This window comes from Abramis brama (assembly GCF_963993115.1).
Source record: "Abramis brama genome assembly, chromosome: 15".
NCBI classification, from domain to species: domain Eukaryota; kingdom Metazoa; phylum Chordata; class Actinopteri; order Cypriniformes; family Leuciscidae; genus Abramis; species Abramis brama.
The window spans coordinates 16,206,808-16,226,070 of NC_139977.1; the positions used below are offsets into that span (position 1 = coordinate 16,206,808).

A 19,263-nucleotide genomic window follows, 5' to 3' on the forward strand; every position below is an offset into this window, starting at 1 on the left:
CTTTTCCTCCATTTTTTTCTTGTTCACTTCAAAACGTTTTTTAACTTGGTCCAATGAGGAGCGCTCTACTCGCATGGACATCCCCAAGTTTCTCTGATCTATAAATGGGCATAAATGTACTGAATTAGAAAATGCTACTGGCCAAGTGTGCTTACAAAGACTTTTCCACAGAAATACAACAGCTAGACACAGAATTACAAGAGTAGCATGTACAGAATAATACAAATAAAAAGAAACGTATGTATACAAATATACAGCATGTACAGATAGTATAAATATTCATTTAAATATTGTACAGGTACAAATGTATAAATAGGAATTTACATATTGCATTCAGTGAAAATGTTGTAAAAAAAGAAAGAAAAAAAAAAGAAAAGAAAAGAACAAAAAGACCTCAATACTTACGTTTTTTACCATTAATATGATCTAAGAAGTTTATGGAATCTTTTACTACACAATCACAGACATTGCAGTAGTACCTGAGAGAGAGAGAAAAAGACACGTTGACACAAATATTATTAATTGACACAAAGATACAACAGAGTGTAACAGAAATGTTCCAGAAGCAAAAACTCCATTCATTTTCTCCATAGGGAAACAGATTTTTAATGATAACTTATACAGCTCTAAAGACAGCCGTACTGTGAGCTATGAGGTTTTTAATCGATAGTATTTGCTTCTGTTGAAGTTGTCAGCCCCCATTATTTCAACTAAGTTTTAAAATAATTGTGTTTAATAGCAGAATTCGTGGTGAAAAACTACATTACCCGTAATGCTGTACAGAAAATTTCACCAATCAGAGAGTCGAAACAAGCAAAATGTGCCAAAATATCTCTTTAGCCATAACATAATCGAGTCGGTCTCCCTACACTCTCAAAATACTTAAATATTTCACTATACATGCATATTTTGCCATAATCTTAAAATATATTGTTTATACATATAATCAACATTTTCAAATGCGTAATTTTATATTTCTCCATTTTTAATTCGATCATGCAGTTTGCAATGCTTCATGGGATTGTAGTTCTTTCCCTCACTAAAGCCATCAAGTACACAGTCTTCTATCTTTGTATTTTTGTTCGGTTTTTAAATCCTTTTTGCTTCAAATTAAAGTTTGTAATGTTATGATTCTCCTCGTAGCTGGCTGGCTTGGTTCATGGCTTATAACTTTTTAACAAAGACTTTTTTGAAATCCTTATGGAAGAAATGAATGGAAAAAATACTTCCTGGACCAGCGCTGCTGAAAAAGGGGACTGCACTAATGCACTCTATTGCTGCGTTCCAGTCCAAAATTGTCATGCCCTTCACGTCTGGTTCACTCGGATGTACGTCATTGCGAGTGCCACTACTGGCGGAAACTGCAATGGGCTGAATTGGAACGTCCTAAGCCCTTGATCACTTGGAATCAGCTATGTAGTTGATTTATTATTTACATTTGTTTTCCCTTTAAGAATTTGTTTAATGCAGCATCCAAATGTATATATGGTGTTTGGGTTGTTTTCAATAAAAAAAAATTGAATTAATATATCATAGAGTTGTTTGTTGTGGTGTGATTAGACGAGACATGTGGTGACGTCACAATCGTACTGCATTGTGGGACATATAGGTGCCTGAAGTGTACATATGAAGTAGACTCGCTCCCTCGGTCAAAATTGAGGGAACGAGGGTCTGTCCATCTAAACTTCCCTCGTCCACTTCACGAAGTGGAACGCACTTCAAAATGGCGGCGGGGATTCCCTCGAGGGGAAGTGCTTAGGGAAGTTCACAAGTGCGTGTCTAAAAGTGGACTGGAACGCAGCATATTACTGTTACGTCCCTTTTGGTCTGTTTGTGTTTTTATGCTGTTGTGGGAGGTGTTTGTTTTTATCCAGGAAGAAGACCGGATTGGTTCCTGCAGTCTGATTGGTGCCACGCCCTGACTGATCAGCTGACACCTGGACGTGTATAAATGCTTCCTTTGTTTCTGCTTCATTAGCCTTTTGTGCTCACATGCTGTGTTTTGCTTGACTGACTTTGTTAACTACTGCTAGAGTGTTAAGACTGTTGAGTGTTTATCTTTGGAGTGTTTGATTGAAAGATAAGTTGTTCATTTGTTTCCTGTGAAGGGTTATATTTGTGATATTGACCACCACCTGTTTAACAACCTTGAGTACAGATTACCCTTGCATTTCTCTGTTAGCACTTATACTTGTGTATATATATTGTACATAGTAATTTGGGAGGTAGGGAGACCGACGCCACCTTTTAGTTTGATATTTTTGTGTGCCTGTTTTGGATTAGGGAGTTAGGGAAGTAATTGTATTTTCTTTTCTTTTGTGGATTAGAGCAGTAAGAGGTATATCCCAAACTAGTTGTTTTTGTTTGTTATTTTGGCCTTGTCGGCTCCTGAGGTAAAATCCCATTGTATCACAAACAGGGTTCCCACACCTTGGTTAACTTCAAATTCAAGGACCTTTCAAGGACTTTCCAGGTCCAATCCCCTCAAATTCAAGGACTTAATGTGGGAACACATTTGTTGTGTCGAACAACGTTGAGGTTCAATCGTAGTTTTTTTGTGCGCACGTGAACGTCATGGCAACGTACAACACAAAGTACCGCACGCTAGTGGTGTCAACAATAATCGATTCGGCGATGCATCGCAATGCGGGGCATGCACGATTCAGCATCGATGCGGCAAAGTGCCATAATCGATTATGTCACTGTTGTAGGGGTGTAACGGTACGCGTAGCCTATTCGTATTAAACCGTTTGGTACAAGGCACGCATTTTCAAACCGAACGGTTATCATTTCAAATGTAAGCGCGTCGCGAGCGCGCTCATAATGCAGACGCTGGTGCGACCACAACATCAAATTATGGCAAACGCAATGTAAGCGGAACGAAACTGAGCTACTCGTGACGGACTGTTTATCAGTTTGGACCAAAGCAGCGCGAGCCGATCTTATACTACACAGCGCTAATAAGAGATCCAGTAAAGAAAGCATTTGAACTCGCCACTAAAGTAATAACATCGCTGCGAGATCTAGTGAGAAACATTCACATTTCTCCGTTATTAACGGATCAAACAGCGCTGACGTGGAAACCAGGAAGAAACATTGTGACATGAATGAACTATCCGGTGTCCACAGATCTGCAATATTCACCATGGATTTACTGTAGTAACAGTAACTGCAACTTTGGAAGTTTGCCAGGAATAGTAGGCTATAATGCTTTCAAGTAACGTTATGTCGGATTTATTTCGAGATTATGAATAACATTGCTGCCCTCAAATGTTAATCTGAACTAAAATAAACATTTGTTTATAAGCACAAAATATTACATTTAATTTTTTCCAAGGAGCTGTTTTGTTTTATATGCTCCTAAGAAGAGTCAATTATAGCTCCATCATTGCTCAAAGAAAAAAAAAGTCATACTTTATGATGTTAGTTTTAATAAAAAAAGAATTAAAAAAAAAATAAAAATCAAGGAAATTTCTCTGGCATTTCTTTCTTTTTGCTGTATCGAAAACGTACCGAACCGTGACACAAGCGTATCGTATTGAACCGAACCGTGAATATTGTGAACCGTTACACCCCTACACTGTTTATTTTCTGGCCTTGAGTTGGACAATAAAGTTGAAATTTAATTTCAAATGGTTCTCAAGCAGAGAGAAGAGAAACATTTCTCATTCAAAGCACTGAAAGCAGTGATTTATGTTTTCTTTTTCAGGTTTGAAAATGCCATATCCATACCCTGTACCATTCAATTTTATTTTATTTAATGACATTTATGTCAAAGATACAGGAGAGTGATAATACACACATAGCAGCCAATAAAATCTGTTGTTCAATATCTGACTGCTTGTATTGCCTCATGACTGTTGTGTGCAGTAGAATTCTGATGCATCGCAATGCATCGTAGAATCGAATTGAATCGAATCGTTACCTGGTGAATCGTAATCGAATCGAATTGTGAGGGCAGTGCCAATGCACACCCCTACCTCACGCGGGAAACACTTAACGTAACGCGTAAATGCGCGTAGCTAACATAAATCAAGCAAGCTAGTATTTATAGGCCACCAAGTAATGGCAAAATAACACATTAGCGGACCGGAGGAAATAATATGGAATTTTTTTCCAGAAAACTAAACAAACAAAATAAATTTCACTTTCAAGGAACTGTATATATTATGTTCATTTTCAAAAACTTTCCAGGGCCTTGAATTTTTTTTTTCAGATTCACAAACTTTCAAGGATTTCAAGGACCTGTGGGAACCCTGCATAAACCTGTTAAAACTCAATAAATATTGTTTCATTGACTTTTCCATAAAAGAAACAGCATTGTTGTTGTTTTTTCATGTTAAGTCCTTTACCCTAGACGGGGCGTAACATACAGTAACAGAAATAGCACAATGAGCTGATATACAGGCAGCCAATGAAACAAATTTCTGGGCAACCTGTTTCAACACAGCACTAGAGATGCACCGATGTATCGCTCGATTAAAGCTATTATTTCCTCTAAAACAGCCTGTGATCAAGGCCGATTATATTCTGTCAATCAAAAGGGTGCGAAAAAAACGTGTCAGACTGCAACTCGTAGTGTGAAGAAAATTTCTCATGCTGATTTTAGGGCAAGTTAACGCGACAACAATGCTTTAACAGTTAAAAAATAGCAACGTTAATGCAGGCTTTATTTTACCCTATGAAACACCCATAGTTCAAGCAAGGGTTGCCAGTTTTTTCCCCCCTATTTCAAAGATTTGTAGCGCCTCCCATCCAATAATCGCAAAGAGCTTTGTGCTCTGTTACTTCTGATAAGAGACAAAGTCTCAGATTTCAAATTATGTACATTTTATCACAAAATTTAAGTTGACGCTCTTAAATGTGACGTGACAGATTGCTGTAACGCCTCAGTTAGCAGCAGCGCGAGTCTTTTCTTCCAGTTTAATACAAATTATATCTAGAAAAACATGCATGAATATCAGAAGGTATGTTGAAAGATACAATACAACTTACCAAAATCCATATCATGTCTCAATTAATCACTCAATCTGCGTTTTAACCGCGGAAAGACGTCAATAAACAGCTTGTGAACAAAATCACTTAATGTTGCATTTACCTCAGGAAGGTTATCCAATGTTCACAGTTTGTTCGTTAGCTATAAAAACACTAGAGAAGAGCTAACTTACTGTTAATTATATATGCATGTTTGAATAAATTTGCCATGAAGAAGTGTTTATGAAAACTAACTTATGTGCAACTGAGTAGTGTACAAACATGTCAGCTTTTATTTGAGTGTAAATATTATATCTGGAAATAAATAGTAGTTGAATATAATAGCTCTGTTGTTAATTTTAACCTCTAATATTATAGTGTACTAAACGAGAGGGTTCCCTGTATAGTTTTCAGCATTATTTGGGAGAGATTTCGGTATCGGTATCCAGAGGTGGACAAAGTACACAACTTCCTTACTTGAGTGAAAGTACAGATACTACTGGTCAAATATTACTCCGTTACAAGTAAAAGTTGTAAAGACCGATTCTTACTTAAGTAAAAGTACAGAAGTACTCGTTTTTAAAAGTACTTAAGTATCAAAAGTAAAAAGTAAATGTCAATGCATTGTTTTATTATTGTTGCATTGTTGAATGTAATACTTACAGTACCGTATGCCTCTGAATCTATGCCTGCCTACCCTCATATCAATATCACATTTATTTCTAGAACACAGTTCCAGTAGTGGGATTGAATGTGAGATTGAATAAGTCACTCAATAACGTCTACAATGGTTTCGGACACACAAATGGCTGTTCTCTCAAATAGTGCCCTTGGCTTAGTTTTTTGGCTTTGACGTCAACCCGACTTTCATTTCCAACCAAAATCCAACGTCTGTCCGACGTCGGGTTCTGGCGTAAATCTGACGTTGGGTTTTGACGTCAACCCGACTTTCATTTCCAAACCAAAATCATCCCCTGACTGACGTTACTACTTTCTACTCAAGGACCTTGACAGAAATGTAGTGGAGTAAAAAGTATGATATATGTCTTTCAAATGTAGTGAAGTTAAAGTAAAAAGTTTCCAGAAAAGATAATACTCAAGTAAAGTACAGATACTCAAAAAGTGTACTTAAGTACAGTACTCAAGTAAATGTACTTTGTTACTGTCCACCTCTGTCGGTATCAGCCGACATCATCGAGAATAATCGGCTGTCGGTACGGGCGAAGAAATTTAGTATCGGTGCATCTCTAAGGACTAGCTATGTTTCCATCAACCAGCAAAACAAACATTCCATCGCATAAAAAAGCTGCACGGAAACACCAAGATGTGCAAAAACTTGTGCACTCAATTGTGATGGTTATGTGTCGTACATGACTGTAAACTCCGACGGAAACACATTTACCAAATAAATCCCTTGATGTGCAACAAAGAATTCACGTGACCTTCCCTCAACAGAGGATGTGATTGGATAACTGGACTAAAAAGCGGAACGATTTCATTGCATGGTGTCTCAAATGTTGGTTTGATCATTCTGAAATGCCTGAGAATCAAAATGGTTGGGTATAATCACCTCGGATGACTGCATTCCCAAACACCAGGCATCCGAATGCAAGACCAAATGACAGCGTTTATTGCATTTCATCTGCGCAGGTAATTTATGCCATAAAAAAAAAATGCCACATTGGCTTCGCTGACTGCAGCAACTTCTATTTTTATTACAGATATTTTGCACCGATTTGCCACGAAGTGACGATTCTGTCCTCTTCAAAACATGGAATTGAAACTGTGCTTTATGTGCAAATGTTTTAGGGAATATTCCTATTTTGTGCACAAGATAAATTCACAACATTGGATGGAAACAACATTGGATGGAAACATAGTCAGTGATCACTCTTTCATGAACTCATAATGACGTCATCATACTACAGTCAATTGTACAGCAGATACACACCCTCCCATCTCAGCCTGTGGTGTGGTCTTAGTGATGACGATAGTCTTCCCCAGTTTTGACTCCAGATCCACTTTATAATCTCTGTGGCGGAGAAGCTCCCGTTTGACGGGGGGCACAGGCTTGCCTGGAGAATGAAAAAAATTTATGACATAGGAAATACTGCCATAAACTATTTAATTGGATTAAATATTTAGGTTAAATCATTCAAATCAATGAATATTTCAGTATCTGGGTTTATTTGACCCTGTACTTAACGCTCTTGAAAAAAACACACTTGATGTAGGGTGAATTCAGGGTTTATTAGGACACTTTTTGCCTTTGAGATGACTTGGAAAAAGTGTCCCAATTAATCTGAATTTACTGAATAAATATTGAAAGGTTACAACGTTGTATTTGCTTACCATCTTTTTTCTCTCTCTCTTCCGTGATTCGTCTCTGGGCCAGCTGTTCATATTCATCTTTGTCCCATTTGCGTCGAAAATCATTCTTAGACTACAAAAACAAGCAGAAGATATTATAAACGTGTTAAATAAGTGAATTAAATCAGCTCTATTCATTCAACTGCATAGAACAGCCTGTGAACATGATCGAACATTAATTAAAGAAAAACATACGACCATATTGATAGTTTAACAAGAATGTCGGCCAATAATACTAGAGATGTTAGATTCCAAAGCGTCTCATAATTAAAATACATCTCTGTTTTCGCTCTTGTATTATATGACCAAACAAAACAATCTGCCGTGACGGATATGTTAGTTTTGATCGTCCAACTACTACGATAAAAAACGTTCTACACTTTAAAAGATATGAATTTAAGAACTGATTTCGGGCATAAATTATGTAAAAATAACGCGGATAGATTGCAATTCTAAGCGGATAGATTGCAATTCTAAACAAAGAAAGAAATCAAAACAAGTGTTAGCAAATTTCTTACCCCACTGCCAGACGCCATTTTGCTACCGTGATGTCGTAAAGAGTGCGTGGCTGTCGTAAACTAGTGCTGTTGCCTATGGCTGTTGCTCATCTATTTAAAAAGTGACCAAACTGTTGTCACTTAAGGGTTTTTTTTTTTTTTTTTTTTTTACAATAGTCGTTGGCTAAACACGTTTTATATTTTGTTACGTTTAAAGTGTTTTCACGAACTGTTTTATGTTTCATAGTTGATTTACTGTTTACATTTAGCTGAAAAACCTAAAATAGGCAGGTTCCATTCTGACAACTTACCCCATATTCATGCCGCAACAAAAATTGTATAAGTTAAATTAACTGAAATTATTTTTATTTATTTTTTGCAAAGAGCTGAACTTTGTCGATAGCTCGTTGTTGTTGTTACCAAGACTTTAAGGTAGGCTATATGTCTAAATATAGAAAATGACAACTTTCTCCGTGGGAACGACCAAACTGTGAAGCCTACACATTTTCATAATAAAAACGCGATCATTTCCTTACGTTATTACATTATTTTATCATGAATAATTTATTGTGATTATTTTTTAATGATTACTGGCCCATACCTGTCTCATTTGTAAAGCCCCGCCCCCGATACACCTGTCGCTGATAAAAAGCTTTGTCAAACGCAACGTGTTGTGTGGCTGTAGCCAAAATCATGACAACACGCATAGAAAGCCTTCTTCAAAGCCCCTTTGAGTCGCGGTTGTATGTTATCAAAATTCTGCTTGTTAATTTTTAAATATAATGCTGTGTTACTGTAGTGTGTAGGGACGCTGTGTCTTTTGTTTTGTATTTTAGAGGTCTGCCCCTTCACTTATGGCCAACAGACGTTGCCCAAGACTTCAAGACTAAAACACACACTCTTCCATGTAGCCCAGAACCTTGGCTTCTACCAGGCTGCAGTACGGTGTATGATAGTCTTGTCAGGTAAATATCTCTGTGGATTGAGGAGTGACATGGCAATTGTTCTCTTATGTTTTTGCTACAAATTGCAAACTTGATAATGCTGTCTTGTGAACTGTGGATCCCCCCCTACCTCCCAGCTGCTCTAAAACCCCACAGTCAGCTTCACATAATGGAGAAAAGACTTCTACCATTCAGAAGCCTCGCAGGTCTGTTATTAAGTTGTTTTTGGTTGTGTGGAGGATGTTTTAGGGTGGAAGTTTTGTCTTAACTTCTAAATGTCTCGTACAACCATTTTAAAGCATGGCATTTTTTTTTCCCTATTCAGGTCCTCTATCCTTGAGCGGTGCATCCTGAGGATGTCTACAGCTAGTGTTGCTGTTGGAACTGAAGACATAGATGGGATCAAGAGGTCTGGGAAATGTATCTTGGTGTATAAGTAAATAATAAAAAAAGTATCTATTTATTTGGCCGTCTTGTTCCAGACGATTAAATGACTAAAACTCATTTTTATAGGTCGCCATCAGGGGTACAGTGGTGCCCCCACAATGCTGACCCGTCACATTTTGAGACTAATGAGGCAGTTTTAAAGCGCAGACAAAAACAGATTCAGTATGGAAAGAATACCTGTGGCTACCAGAACTATGAGCAGCAGGTTCCAAAGTGAGAACTGGTGAAAGTTATTAAGCTGCAAACAATCGTTCACTTCCATTTGTCTTGTTGGATGTTCTCCTGATTGTAGTGAAAGTGTAACTAAGCTTTCTGGGTATTGCATCTCCTCAATGTTCAGGCGTCTGCGTGTCCCTGGGATCCACCCTTCCACTCCAAACAAATACCGCAAATATAGTCGCAGATCTTGGGATATGCAAGTCCGGCTCTGGCGGCGAGCGCTTCATACATGGGACCCACCATCTGCCTCCCAGAAAAACATGGAAGGACAAGACCCTGTTGATCAATTGTAAGTCTTTAAAGTTATTTTTATTTTTTAATCAGATTCTATTAATTTGCATGTTTTTACTCCCTTAGGCAGAGCTTGCTTGAGAAGATGAATACAGAGCTGTGTGAAGCCAGCGAAAAGGACAGCACACAGTGGGAAATGGCAACAGACTCCATTATTTCCCAACCTTCTGAGTTCTCAACTGATGATACTTGGCTGCCTTCTAATGCTTCTCAGGTCAGACCTAAATATTAAATGGCTGTATTTGAAGTGGAATAATCTATCCAGTTTTGTGTAAATGTTTTCTGTGTCTAATACACTGCACTTCTTTGCAAATGTAAGAAGTCAAAGCATTTATTGTTTGAAGAGCCAGTGTGATTTCTTGTGAAGTACAGATGGTTTCAGTGCTAATTGGGATTCTTCTGTCCAGATTGGAGTCCCATGCCACCAGAACCAAACCTCTCAGCTTGGATTGGGCTATACCTTTAGTAGTCACCTAACAGCACAGGAAAACGTCCTAGGATGGTTGCGATTTCTCCTCGAGACCGACCACAACCGAAACCAGGCGCCCTTGCTGCAAGAAGAGCCTTTCTGGAGATATACGTAGTGTCTCCTCAAATGATGTGAATGGTCTGCACAGATCAGGTGCAAAGCTTGTTCTACCAGCAGTGTTAGATGTTAGAATTACACGTTAGGATCACCATCTCCTAGTTCAGAATGTTGTGCACTGTATTTTGCAATCAAGACATCCTCAGCAGATGAATGTTTAAATGTTGTACACTTCCAAGTACCTGTTATTGCAACTGTTCCTCACTTTCTAATTTATTTCTTTTATCGTGTCCTTCAAAAGCACTAGTTCGATTTATTTTTGTTTTTGACACTACATTTCCCTCCTGTTTTTGACACTACATTTCCCTCCTGTTTGTCACGTCACTGTTTTTCTAAAAACAGGAAGTTTAGAAGTTTTATTTCTTATTTTTGTGTGGACCTCTATGAATGGAAAGCAAAACTAATAAAGATGTGGACTGGCTATAGCTGACTCTCCATATGTTACTAACTAGTTGTGCTATATATTGGTGTATCAATAGCTGTTTATCTGCAGCAAACCTTTTCACCAAGTTCATCATTATTGATCCTGGAACATTCCAATCAGATTTGATGGACAAGTTTACAGTTTGTCAAATACAGACCATTTTTAATGTGTTCTGCACAATGTTCTCATTGTTTGGAAGTTTAATTACCCTCTTGGAATAGTAGTTATGCTTTATCCATTTACACAACAAATGTACCCTTAATGCTGTATTATGCATGCCAGGCTGGTAGTTGGCAATGTCAATTTGTAAAGAAACGCTACGCAGCTATAGACCGTCACAGTGTTCACAAATTCAAACTTGCACTTTGAAACCCGTTTTCAAAAGTTAGCTTTTTTCTTTTTCTTCCCAAGCCCCCAAAACGCTGTTTTCGTGTAAATTAATAGCTAAAACGCATACGTTTTTAGTTGAAAACTGTCGTTTAAAGGGATGATGCATTACATTTTTAATTGTCATTTACTCACCCTCATGTTATTCCAAACCTGTATGAGTTTCTTTCTTCTGAATATCTGAACACACAAGATATTTTGAAGAATGTTGGTAACCAAACAGTTGACGGTAGCCATTGACTTCCATAGTTTTTCCATAGTAGACTTCCATCAACTGTCTGGTTACCAATATTCTTAAATATCTTATTTTGTGTTCAACAGAACTGTACAGGTTTGGAGCAACTTGAGGGTGAGTAGGTGATGACAATTTTCATTTTTGGGTGAACTTTAATCTCATCTGTTAAAGTATCCTCACTCATATAATTGTACCTTTTTATTAGGCTCAATTACATGACCAATGCAAGTTTATTGATTGGGTATGTTAGTACGTTATTAGAATGTGGAGAGATGTTAGTCAAACACTTCAGGCGACTAGCATTGTTTGCCATTTTACCTTGTGAATAATCTGATTTCATTTAGAGTTTATTTTCAGGATAAATATCTAGGCTGTTGCATATATCTTAACTGAAAATAAGCACTAAATTAGATGGGGGAATGATTAAAAATAATGAAAATCCCTTTATAGAGTTCACTACAATTCCCATGATTCTGAGAGTCGTATTATTCTCAGGATCGGTTCAGTCCAAGAGAGTCACTGTACTGCATTGTCTGACACTTCACAGCTTTATATCGTCCATTTATTCATCTGATAACATTTGCTCCCTTTTACTAGTTCTCATGCAGGCGTTTGATAAACCCGAGACCGTATATGCCCTGAATGTTATTTACAAATTCCTCCATAGAAGGGACGCACTTATTTTTCCCTAGTGGGCGACATTGAGAAGACAGTCTGTATCGACCAAGCGTGCAATTGCAGACCTATCCACAATTTTACACGATCCTTTAAATCATCTCTATCGGTCTTCGCTTATGACCCAGCATATGTTATTTTAACGATATGTTTTTGTTGAACCGAGCAGTCGACAATTGTATACAGATATATTTCCAGGCCAAAGCGAGGACGGTTTGTATTAGACAGCAAGCCGACCTGCTTTAGCTTCTTGTACCGAATCGCCTGAATCTCTCGGTTGCGAGCAACATACAAGGCCTGGGGTTTTATCGACCACTCTCAGTTGACTCAAGGTAAGCCATTATCGTCGAAAATCATCAGCGCATCCTCGTTTAAATGTTGCATTCTTCATATAAATGTGTAGTTTTGCTGCAGTCGGGCTCATTGTGCATGGCTTAACATCTAGAAATTGGCTCGTGGGGCAGAATTGCATTTCATAAACGCGTGTAAACAAATCTGCAGCACATGGCAGGGATGCAGTAATTCGCTTTTGCAGATTTGCGAACAGAACTGACCCCTATTAAACGGGAAGACATTCTATAGCTTTATTTCTGTAATAGGCCTGTTTACAGCTCCGCGTTAGCTACTATAGCCCGGGTCGCCTGTTCCTGATTGGCTTGACATGCAGCCTGTTATTTTTAATCATCATGCAATGAATGGCGTTTTATAAAATGTAAAATATAGAATTAGAATTGTAGGGTTTCATGTGTTATACGCTTGCATAAGCTGCAAAATCAAGCAAATAGAGTAATGTTACAACCGGTTCACGCGATATGAAAACGCTTTCTGTTTCCTAATGTCGACCGATGCATATTTATAGTCTCAATTCATTCGCTTGCCTTCGGCGCGCAAAAATCAATATACTCTTAATGTGTATACATGCTCAGAATGGCTAAACTTGGCTAATGTCCCGTGCAAACCTCACGCTCGCGCTTCAGTAATGTAACCCAGTGGCCTAGCCCGACCTTCAGCGCGTTTTTATTCTGTTTTGTTAATGGCGATGCGATCGTGAAATATATGTGTGTATATATATGTATACACACAGACACACACATATCTTTTATTTCTTAAGATGATTTGAATCGTAGACGAAGGATATGTTGTGCTACATGTCACGCTTAATGTGCTTATAATGGAGATGACAGGCAGGCTCCCCCTCCCCCTCCATCATCAGCCGCGACCGCTCAGCGCGTTACCAAGGCAACGGCGGAACCGAACCCGAATATTCTCGTGACCGCCATGAAACGTCATTACTAGCGACGTTTCTTCACTTAAATCAGCATCTGTGAATTATTCTTTTCCTACATCACTATCTAAATCAGAGGTTTTTATTATTTTAGATACATGGACCCTATATTATTTTAGATACATGGACCCTATATACGATCATCCTTGTGGGAGGATCCTACATTTTTAATTTTTTATACTTTGAAAATGAATACTTTAAATATGTCTAAAATATTATTTGAAAAAATATTTAAATTATATTAATTTTTTTCTACTCATTATAGTACTGTAACGTTACTGTAAGAGTTATTTATTTATTTATTCATTCATTTGAATTAATTAAAATCTTCCCTAACCTTTGTAATTGGTGTAAAGCGACCTTGGGTGTTGGAAAGGCGCTATATAAATAAAAAGTATTATTAATTTATTTAAAATATATTACAGTGTTTTTGTTTACACTTTTTCACAGACCCCCTAGCACTCCTAACCCCTAAGGGGCCCCGGACCCCAGTTTAAAAATATAGATATATATATTAATTTGGATATACAGTACATGGCAAATTTTCTCAATGAAAAAACTCTCAACTAATGCTGTAAACTATACAGGGATTCAGTTGGTAGGGACTACATTCATATTGAAGGTTAATATTAACTGATTTGTATATAAACCCTTAAATTACACACAAGGAATTACACACTACAATTAGTTTTTTGAAATATAAACATTTACATTGTGGCTGTCATAACAACTTGACAAATTTTATTCAAACATACAATAAATAGGCTACTGAAGAACAGTAAAAAAAAATATATAATGAATATGTGAATAATTTTTTTTTACCTGACTAAGGAGTTTATGATCATCGAATGGCTTTTCTGAGGTAAATATAACATTACGTCATATATTGTTACAATTTATTGACGTCTTTCGGTGGTTGAAATACTGATTGAGCGATTACACGAGACATGATACAGATTTCGGTAAGCTGTACTGTATCTTTTAACATGTCTTTTTATGTTCAGTCATGTTTATTTTGTGCTGTAACTAGTAGTAAAGCAGAAGAGATGATCATTTCACGTGCGCTGCCGCTTCGCTTGATCTGAGGCGGTAACAGCGATCTGTCAGTGCACATTAAAGAGTGCCAAAACGGTCTCTATTTTTTACATTTCGTAATAAAATGGAGAGTATTCAAAATCTGACACTTTGTTTTATATCAAAAGTAACAAAGCTTATTGCGAGTTACTGGATGGGATGTGCTCTACAATGTTCTGTTCATTCGTCAACTGAAAACAGCAAAATCGAGAAAAATGAGAATCGATTAAAATTAAGTAATCTATATTTTTTTTTTTTACCCAGCCATACTTATTAATAACAAGCACTAGACTAGTATCTATACATCAGTCATGTCGGACGATGTGTTTTTAGTGCTTTGTGTGCCAGTGAGCACAGAAAGGGAAGGATGTGTTGGTAGGAGTTCCCACAGTGGCATCAGGCCAGCGGAACAGCCGGATCCTTGACTGTGCAGCTTTCCCAGACACCTGTCACCAAGCAGCCGCTATTCATGTGTGCTGTAATGGGAGACCACTAGCAGACTGGGCCGTTGCCCTGCAGGGTTACAGTCCTTAGGGGAGCTTGGAAAGCGAGAACTTCAATCACTTTTGTCTTATTAAAATATAATCTGACTATACATCAAAAGAGAAATATAAGTTTAGCACAAGAATATCCAAATATTTATTCAAATTTGGTCATATTCTGTTTGTGTCTCAAATACATTAGCATGGCTGCCATTAAAAATATAATATTTGCCCTATAAAGCCAGTATTTTAGTTTATAGGAATCTGAAGAGAAAATATTTAGAAAAAAATATTTTGCGAGCATATTTTCCAGTGTTGTTTTGTTGGTACTTGCAAGTCAGTCACCTGAAATTCCTGGTTTGTTTCAGTGTAAAAGTGTGATGTCAGCAATTTAGTATTAAGGACTTATTAATCAAAGGGAATTTTATATGTACGCTGTAGGCAATGCATAGTAAATGAAGATGGCTCATACAGTACCTGCTTTATAAAGAGGATTGTTTGTACTATGAAAGTAATGGAGGTAAAATGATCCCCCCCCCATTTTATACCGGACTCATGGTGTGTTTAATTATTTTTTTTAGAAAGGAGATGGCAAAATATATTTAGCCAGGGAAAGACTCGGAAATAAAACAAAAAATAAAACAAAAAATTCTGTGCATACTTTTGCAAAGTTTTGTTAAACAGGAAGGGCTCTTATCAAGGATTTATTCTCTTCCTTGTAAACATGACAAGTTTTACATGTGAGCTCAACTGTAGACTTCAAAAATTTGAATGGGACAAGAAATTTAAAAGCATTTTCATTCAGAGTAGATCAGGAATACTTTGTAGTTTTGCTAATTGTAATATTCTTTACACTTTCTGCAGCTAAGTAACTCAAGAGACTGGGAGACCTTGCTATTCTGGAACATTTACCATCAACTTTTAACCGTTTTTCATGTTCCACCATTTTGTATTGTCCTTAGGGCTGAGATGGTGGCAGTTTTTTACCACCATGGTGGTAATGGACTAACTACGGCTGGTATATATACAGCGGGGAAAATAAGTATTGAACACGTCATCATTTTTCTCAGTAAATATATTTCCAAAGGTGCTATTGACATGAAATTTTCACCAGATGTTGGTAACAACCCAAGTAAGCCATACATACAAAGAAACAAACAAAAATAAGTTCAGAAATTAAGTTATGTGTAATAATGTGAAATGACACAGGGAAAAAGTATTGAAGAAAGGGAGGCGCAAAAAGGCAACTGCTGAAAACTTACAGTAATTAAAAAGCAATCCAGCCCCCTGTCAGTGGAAATTAATAACAGCTGGTTCAGTCCCAAATGATGGCCTACAAAAAGGTCTCATTGCCAAGGTGTCACACAAGACACATCTCATGATGGGTAAAAGCAAAGAGCTGTCTCAAGACCTTCGCAACCTAATTGTTGCAAAACATAATGATGGCATTGGTTATAGGCGCCATTCTAAGCTTCTGAATGGTCCAGTGAGCACTTTTGGGGCCATAATACGGAAGTGGAAAGACAATAATTTCACCATAAATTTGCCTCGACCAGTGCTCCTCGCAAGATTTCTGACAGAGGAGTGAAAAGAATCATTTCGGTAAGCTGTACTGTACTGAGTAGGCATGTTGAAGCTCATTTAAAGTTTGCTGCACAACATTTGGAAAAGCCAGTGAAATACTGGGAGAATATAGTGTGGTCACATGAGAGCAAAAAAAAGAGACCAAATCTTTTTAAAGGGTAAGAGGAAATGGTAGTGAAGAACTAAAATATGAATATTTTTAACAAAATGAATAATATTGTATGTTATTTTTTTAGCAAGATAGCAAAATAATAAAATTGATTAAATATCTAATTATTTTTCTGACTTCTGTGCCCCAGGTGAGGACGTCATCATGGTTCCTGAGTGAGACCGAGCGAGCAGCGTGTCCTGGATGTTTGGTGGACAGTGCTTCAGTTTTATTTAGTGTACATCAGCCTCTTTCCCCACCTTTCCTTCCTCCTCCAATTTGCCATGCCATGGTTTCGTTAAATGTTAATCAACAACGTTGTCCCAGCATCAGCACCGACCACTGGACAGCAAACTGGTAAAACTTGTGTTTTAGATCTCAGCACAGTATGATGTAATTCACTTTACCATTTAAGATGTGTAGTAGGCTCAGTCAAGCTCTCCATAATATCTCTGTTAATGCAATGCAATTAATCTTTTCTTTTTCTTCTTTCAGTCTCTACTTCATCGTCAGAGCCCCGAAACCAGCCGGCCCACAGATGGATTGATGCCTGGTATGTAACTTATCTGACCTCTCTTGAGTATCTGGAGCATTGATCTATCACTTTAAATAGCTTCTTAATTTGAAGTGCAGAGTTTCTTGGTTATTCTGAGTTTCAAGTGAACATAACAAACATAAACCCCCCTTTTATTTTATTTAAAAACACTTTATTTTATTCTTTATTTGAAAAAACAAGTTTGAGTTAGAATAGTTTTCAAGAGCACACTTATAATGCCCTGTTTACACCTGGTATTAAGATGCGTTTTGTTCGATCGGATCACAAGTAGACGAGGGAGGCACAAACCCGTTTACACCTGGTGTTTTAATCCGTTTTCAGATCTTTCGATCTAATGGACAAAATAAGCTTGCACAATTTACATATGAACGCGCCCGGAGACAACGGAAAAACATACGGAGAGCAGTAACTTTCGTTTTTGCTCTGACAGCCGCAAAAACACGCCGAACACGGTGAGTGAGTGTTAGAAATCAGGAATGGTGAGAGTGACATTGTGCTTGGTACGTGTTCCTTCTGCGCTTCCCAGAATGTTTACGCATTAGGTCAGTAGGAGGAGAGTAGGCTCTTTTTTTTTGAGTGATCAGTGTGAGTGACCACATGAGCGTTTACACTACGAAAGCAATCCGGTCAGATGCGTTTTCGACTACCTTGGAAGTGGTTGAAAGTGGACAAGCTCAAAACGTTTTAGACCCCGTTAACACCTGTATTTAGTGTCGTCCACTTGTGATCCGAATGACGAAAACGCATCTTAATACCAGGTGTAAACAGAGCCATAAACACAATGAGGCCGTAAAAGCGGACTAGTAAGTAAATGTGTTTACCCGTTCGGTGTAATGTTAATGACCCCAACAACTTCTGTAGTGCCATTTTTAGCCACTTATTAGCAATTGGCTTTTTTTAAAGACAAGTAAAAGCATTCAAAAATTCAAAAGGGGGTATTACTGACCTTATTTCAGACATTCAAAAAACCAATTCGCTTCAGGACGATGGAACCAGAAGTGCTTAAATACTAACGCATTTGTGGGTTTTGGGCCTACAAAAATATGTCTGCAGCACCCTATGAAGACTTTGTCATAGCACCAATATGTAATGTCTTCCAAATGTCACATGCTCCCCACAATTGATGCTGAGGAGCACAGAAGGGTATTAACTCGTGCAACTCTGTCCGACCTCTTTCAGAGAGCAGTTACTGGCAGCTCTGCCCTCCTTCGAAGGCCAGCCTGCAGGGGGTGCTCAGCTCCAGCTTCCCCCCCGGCCCCGTGCCCCTGGGTCCTCCAGAAAGCCACCTGCCGGAGGGGGATGCCCTGAACCGTCCGCTCGCCCCTAGCACCTCTGTGACGGACCTGTCTTTTCCCGGGCCTCCCCCTCCCCCCCCCGCCACCCCCCAAACGCCACTGTCGTTCGCTGTCTGTACCAGAGGACCTTTCACGCTGCCGGTACACCTGGCGGCCGAGCGCCTCCAAGGTCTGGACACCAGTGAACCGCCGATGCCACAGTGGAGGGGGCGCGGGGGGGCCGTGTCCACTGCGTGCCCCCAGCTCCTCGCTAAACTCCTCGCTGCATTCTTCTTCCAGCCCCACCTTTTTCAGTCTGGCCCTCTCCCCAGATTCCCCACTGCCGTGGACTTTCCCCTGGGACCCGAGTGACGTTGCCGGAGGCGGCGCCTGCTGCTGCTTCTTCCCCTCGCCATCCTCATGCTCCTCCTCTCCCTCGCCGCTCCACCCGCCGCCTCCGCCACAGAGGCGCTTCTCCCTCTCTCCCGTCCTCATCCGAGAAGCTGCCGCCCAGTTCCTGCCGCCACCTCCGGTGCCCCCGCAAATCACGTCTCACCCTCCGGCGGTGCCGGCCTCGCCCTCGTCCGCCTGCAGCACTCCGTCTTCGGTGCGCCGTGCTCTTCCTCCTCAACTTCCACGGTGCCATTCTCAGCCCTGCGACCTTCTCCTGCTCAAACCTGGCCTAAAGCGCCGGAGGGACCCGGACAGACCATGCGCACGGCCTGTGCTAGACTTCGCCAAAATGACTCAGGTATGCGTTTGCTATTCCTTACAGTTACTACAGCTACTGTTACTAAAAATATATTTTTTG

General features: G+C 38.9%; 3 protein-coding genes across 3 annotated transcripts in view; 2 read left to right on the forward strand and 1 right to left on the reverse strand.

The window, feature by feature from the left end:
- zmat2 (zinc finger, matrin-type 2) overlaps window positions 1-7,912 on the reverse strand; it is a 9,872-nt gene extending 1,960 nt beyond the window's left edge. Inside the window, exons 1-5 of the mRNA XM_084136644.1 lie at window positions 7,863-7,912; window positions 7,327-7,417; window positions 6,926-7,049; window positions 406-479; window positions 1-98 (exon numbers count right to left, since the gene is read on the reverse strand). The exon at window positions 1-98 is cut by the window's left edge and continues 48 nt beyond it. Of these exons, the coding sequence (XP_083992770.1) occupies window positions 1-98; window positions 406-479; window positions 6,926-7,049; window positions 7,327-7,417; window positions 7,863-7,880 (405 nt within the window). The 5' untranslated portion in view covers window positions 7,881-7,912. The remainder of the gene's footprint in view (window positions 99-405; window positions 480-6,925; window positions 7,050-7,326; window positions 7,418-7,862) is intronic.
- Window positions 7,913-8,493: 581 nt separating this feature from the next.
- slbp2 (stem-loop binding protein 2) lies at window positions 8,494-10,750 on the forward strand. Its single transcript, XM_084138197.1, has 8 exons — window positions 8,494-8,584; window positions 8,678-8,806; window positions 8,923-8,991; window positions 9,111-9,194; window positions 9,299-9,445; window positions 9,573-9,740; window positions 9,809-9,956; window positions 10,150-10,750. The coding sequence occupies exons 1-8, from the start codon at window positions 8,535-8,537 to the stop codon at window positions 10,324-10,326; spliced, it is 972 nt and encodes a 323-aa protein (XP_083994323.1). The 5' UTR covers window positions 8,494-8,534; the 3' UTR covers window positions 10,327-10,750.
- Window positions 10,751-12,084: 1,334 nt separating this feature from the next.
- Window positions 12,085-19,263, forward strand: part of fam53c (family with sequence similarity 53 member C) — a 9,392-nt gene continuing 2,213 nt past the window's right edge. The window contains 5 exon segments of the mRNA XM_084137163.1: window positions 12,085-12,381; window positions 16,774-16,979; window positions 17,118-17,175; window positions 18,358-18,545; window positions 18,547-19,203. Of these exon segments, the coding sequence (XP_083993289.1) occupies window positions 17,169-17,175; window positions 18,358-18,545; window positions 18,547-19,203 (852 nt within the window). The 5' untranslated portion in view covers window positions 12,085-12,381; window positions 16,774-16,979; window positions 17,118-17,168.

Coding starts and splice junctions, on each gene's coding strand:
- slbp2 (XM_084138197.1), top strand. CDS start 8,535: ATGACAACACGCATAGAAAGCCTTCTTCAAAGCCCCTTTGAGTCGCGG. Junction 8,807..8,922: donor GTGTATGATAGTCTTGTCAG/GTAAATATCTCT, acceptor CCTACCTCCCAG/CTGCTCTAAAACCCCACAGT. Junction 9,446..9,572: donor TATGAGCAGCAGGTTCCAAA/GTGAGAACTGGT, acceptor CTCAATGTTCAG/GCGTCTGCGTGTCCCTGGGA.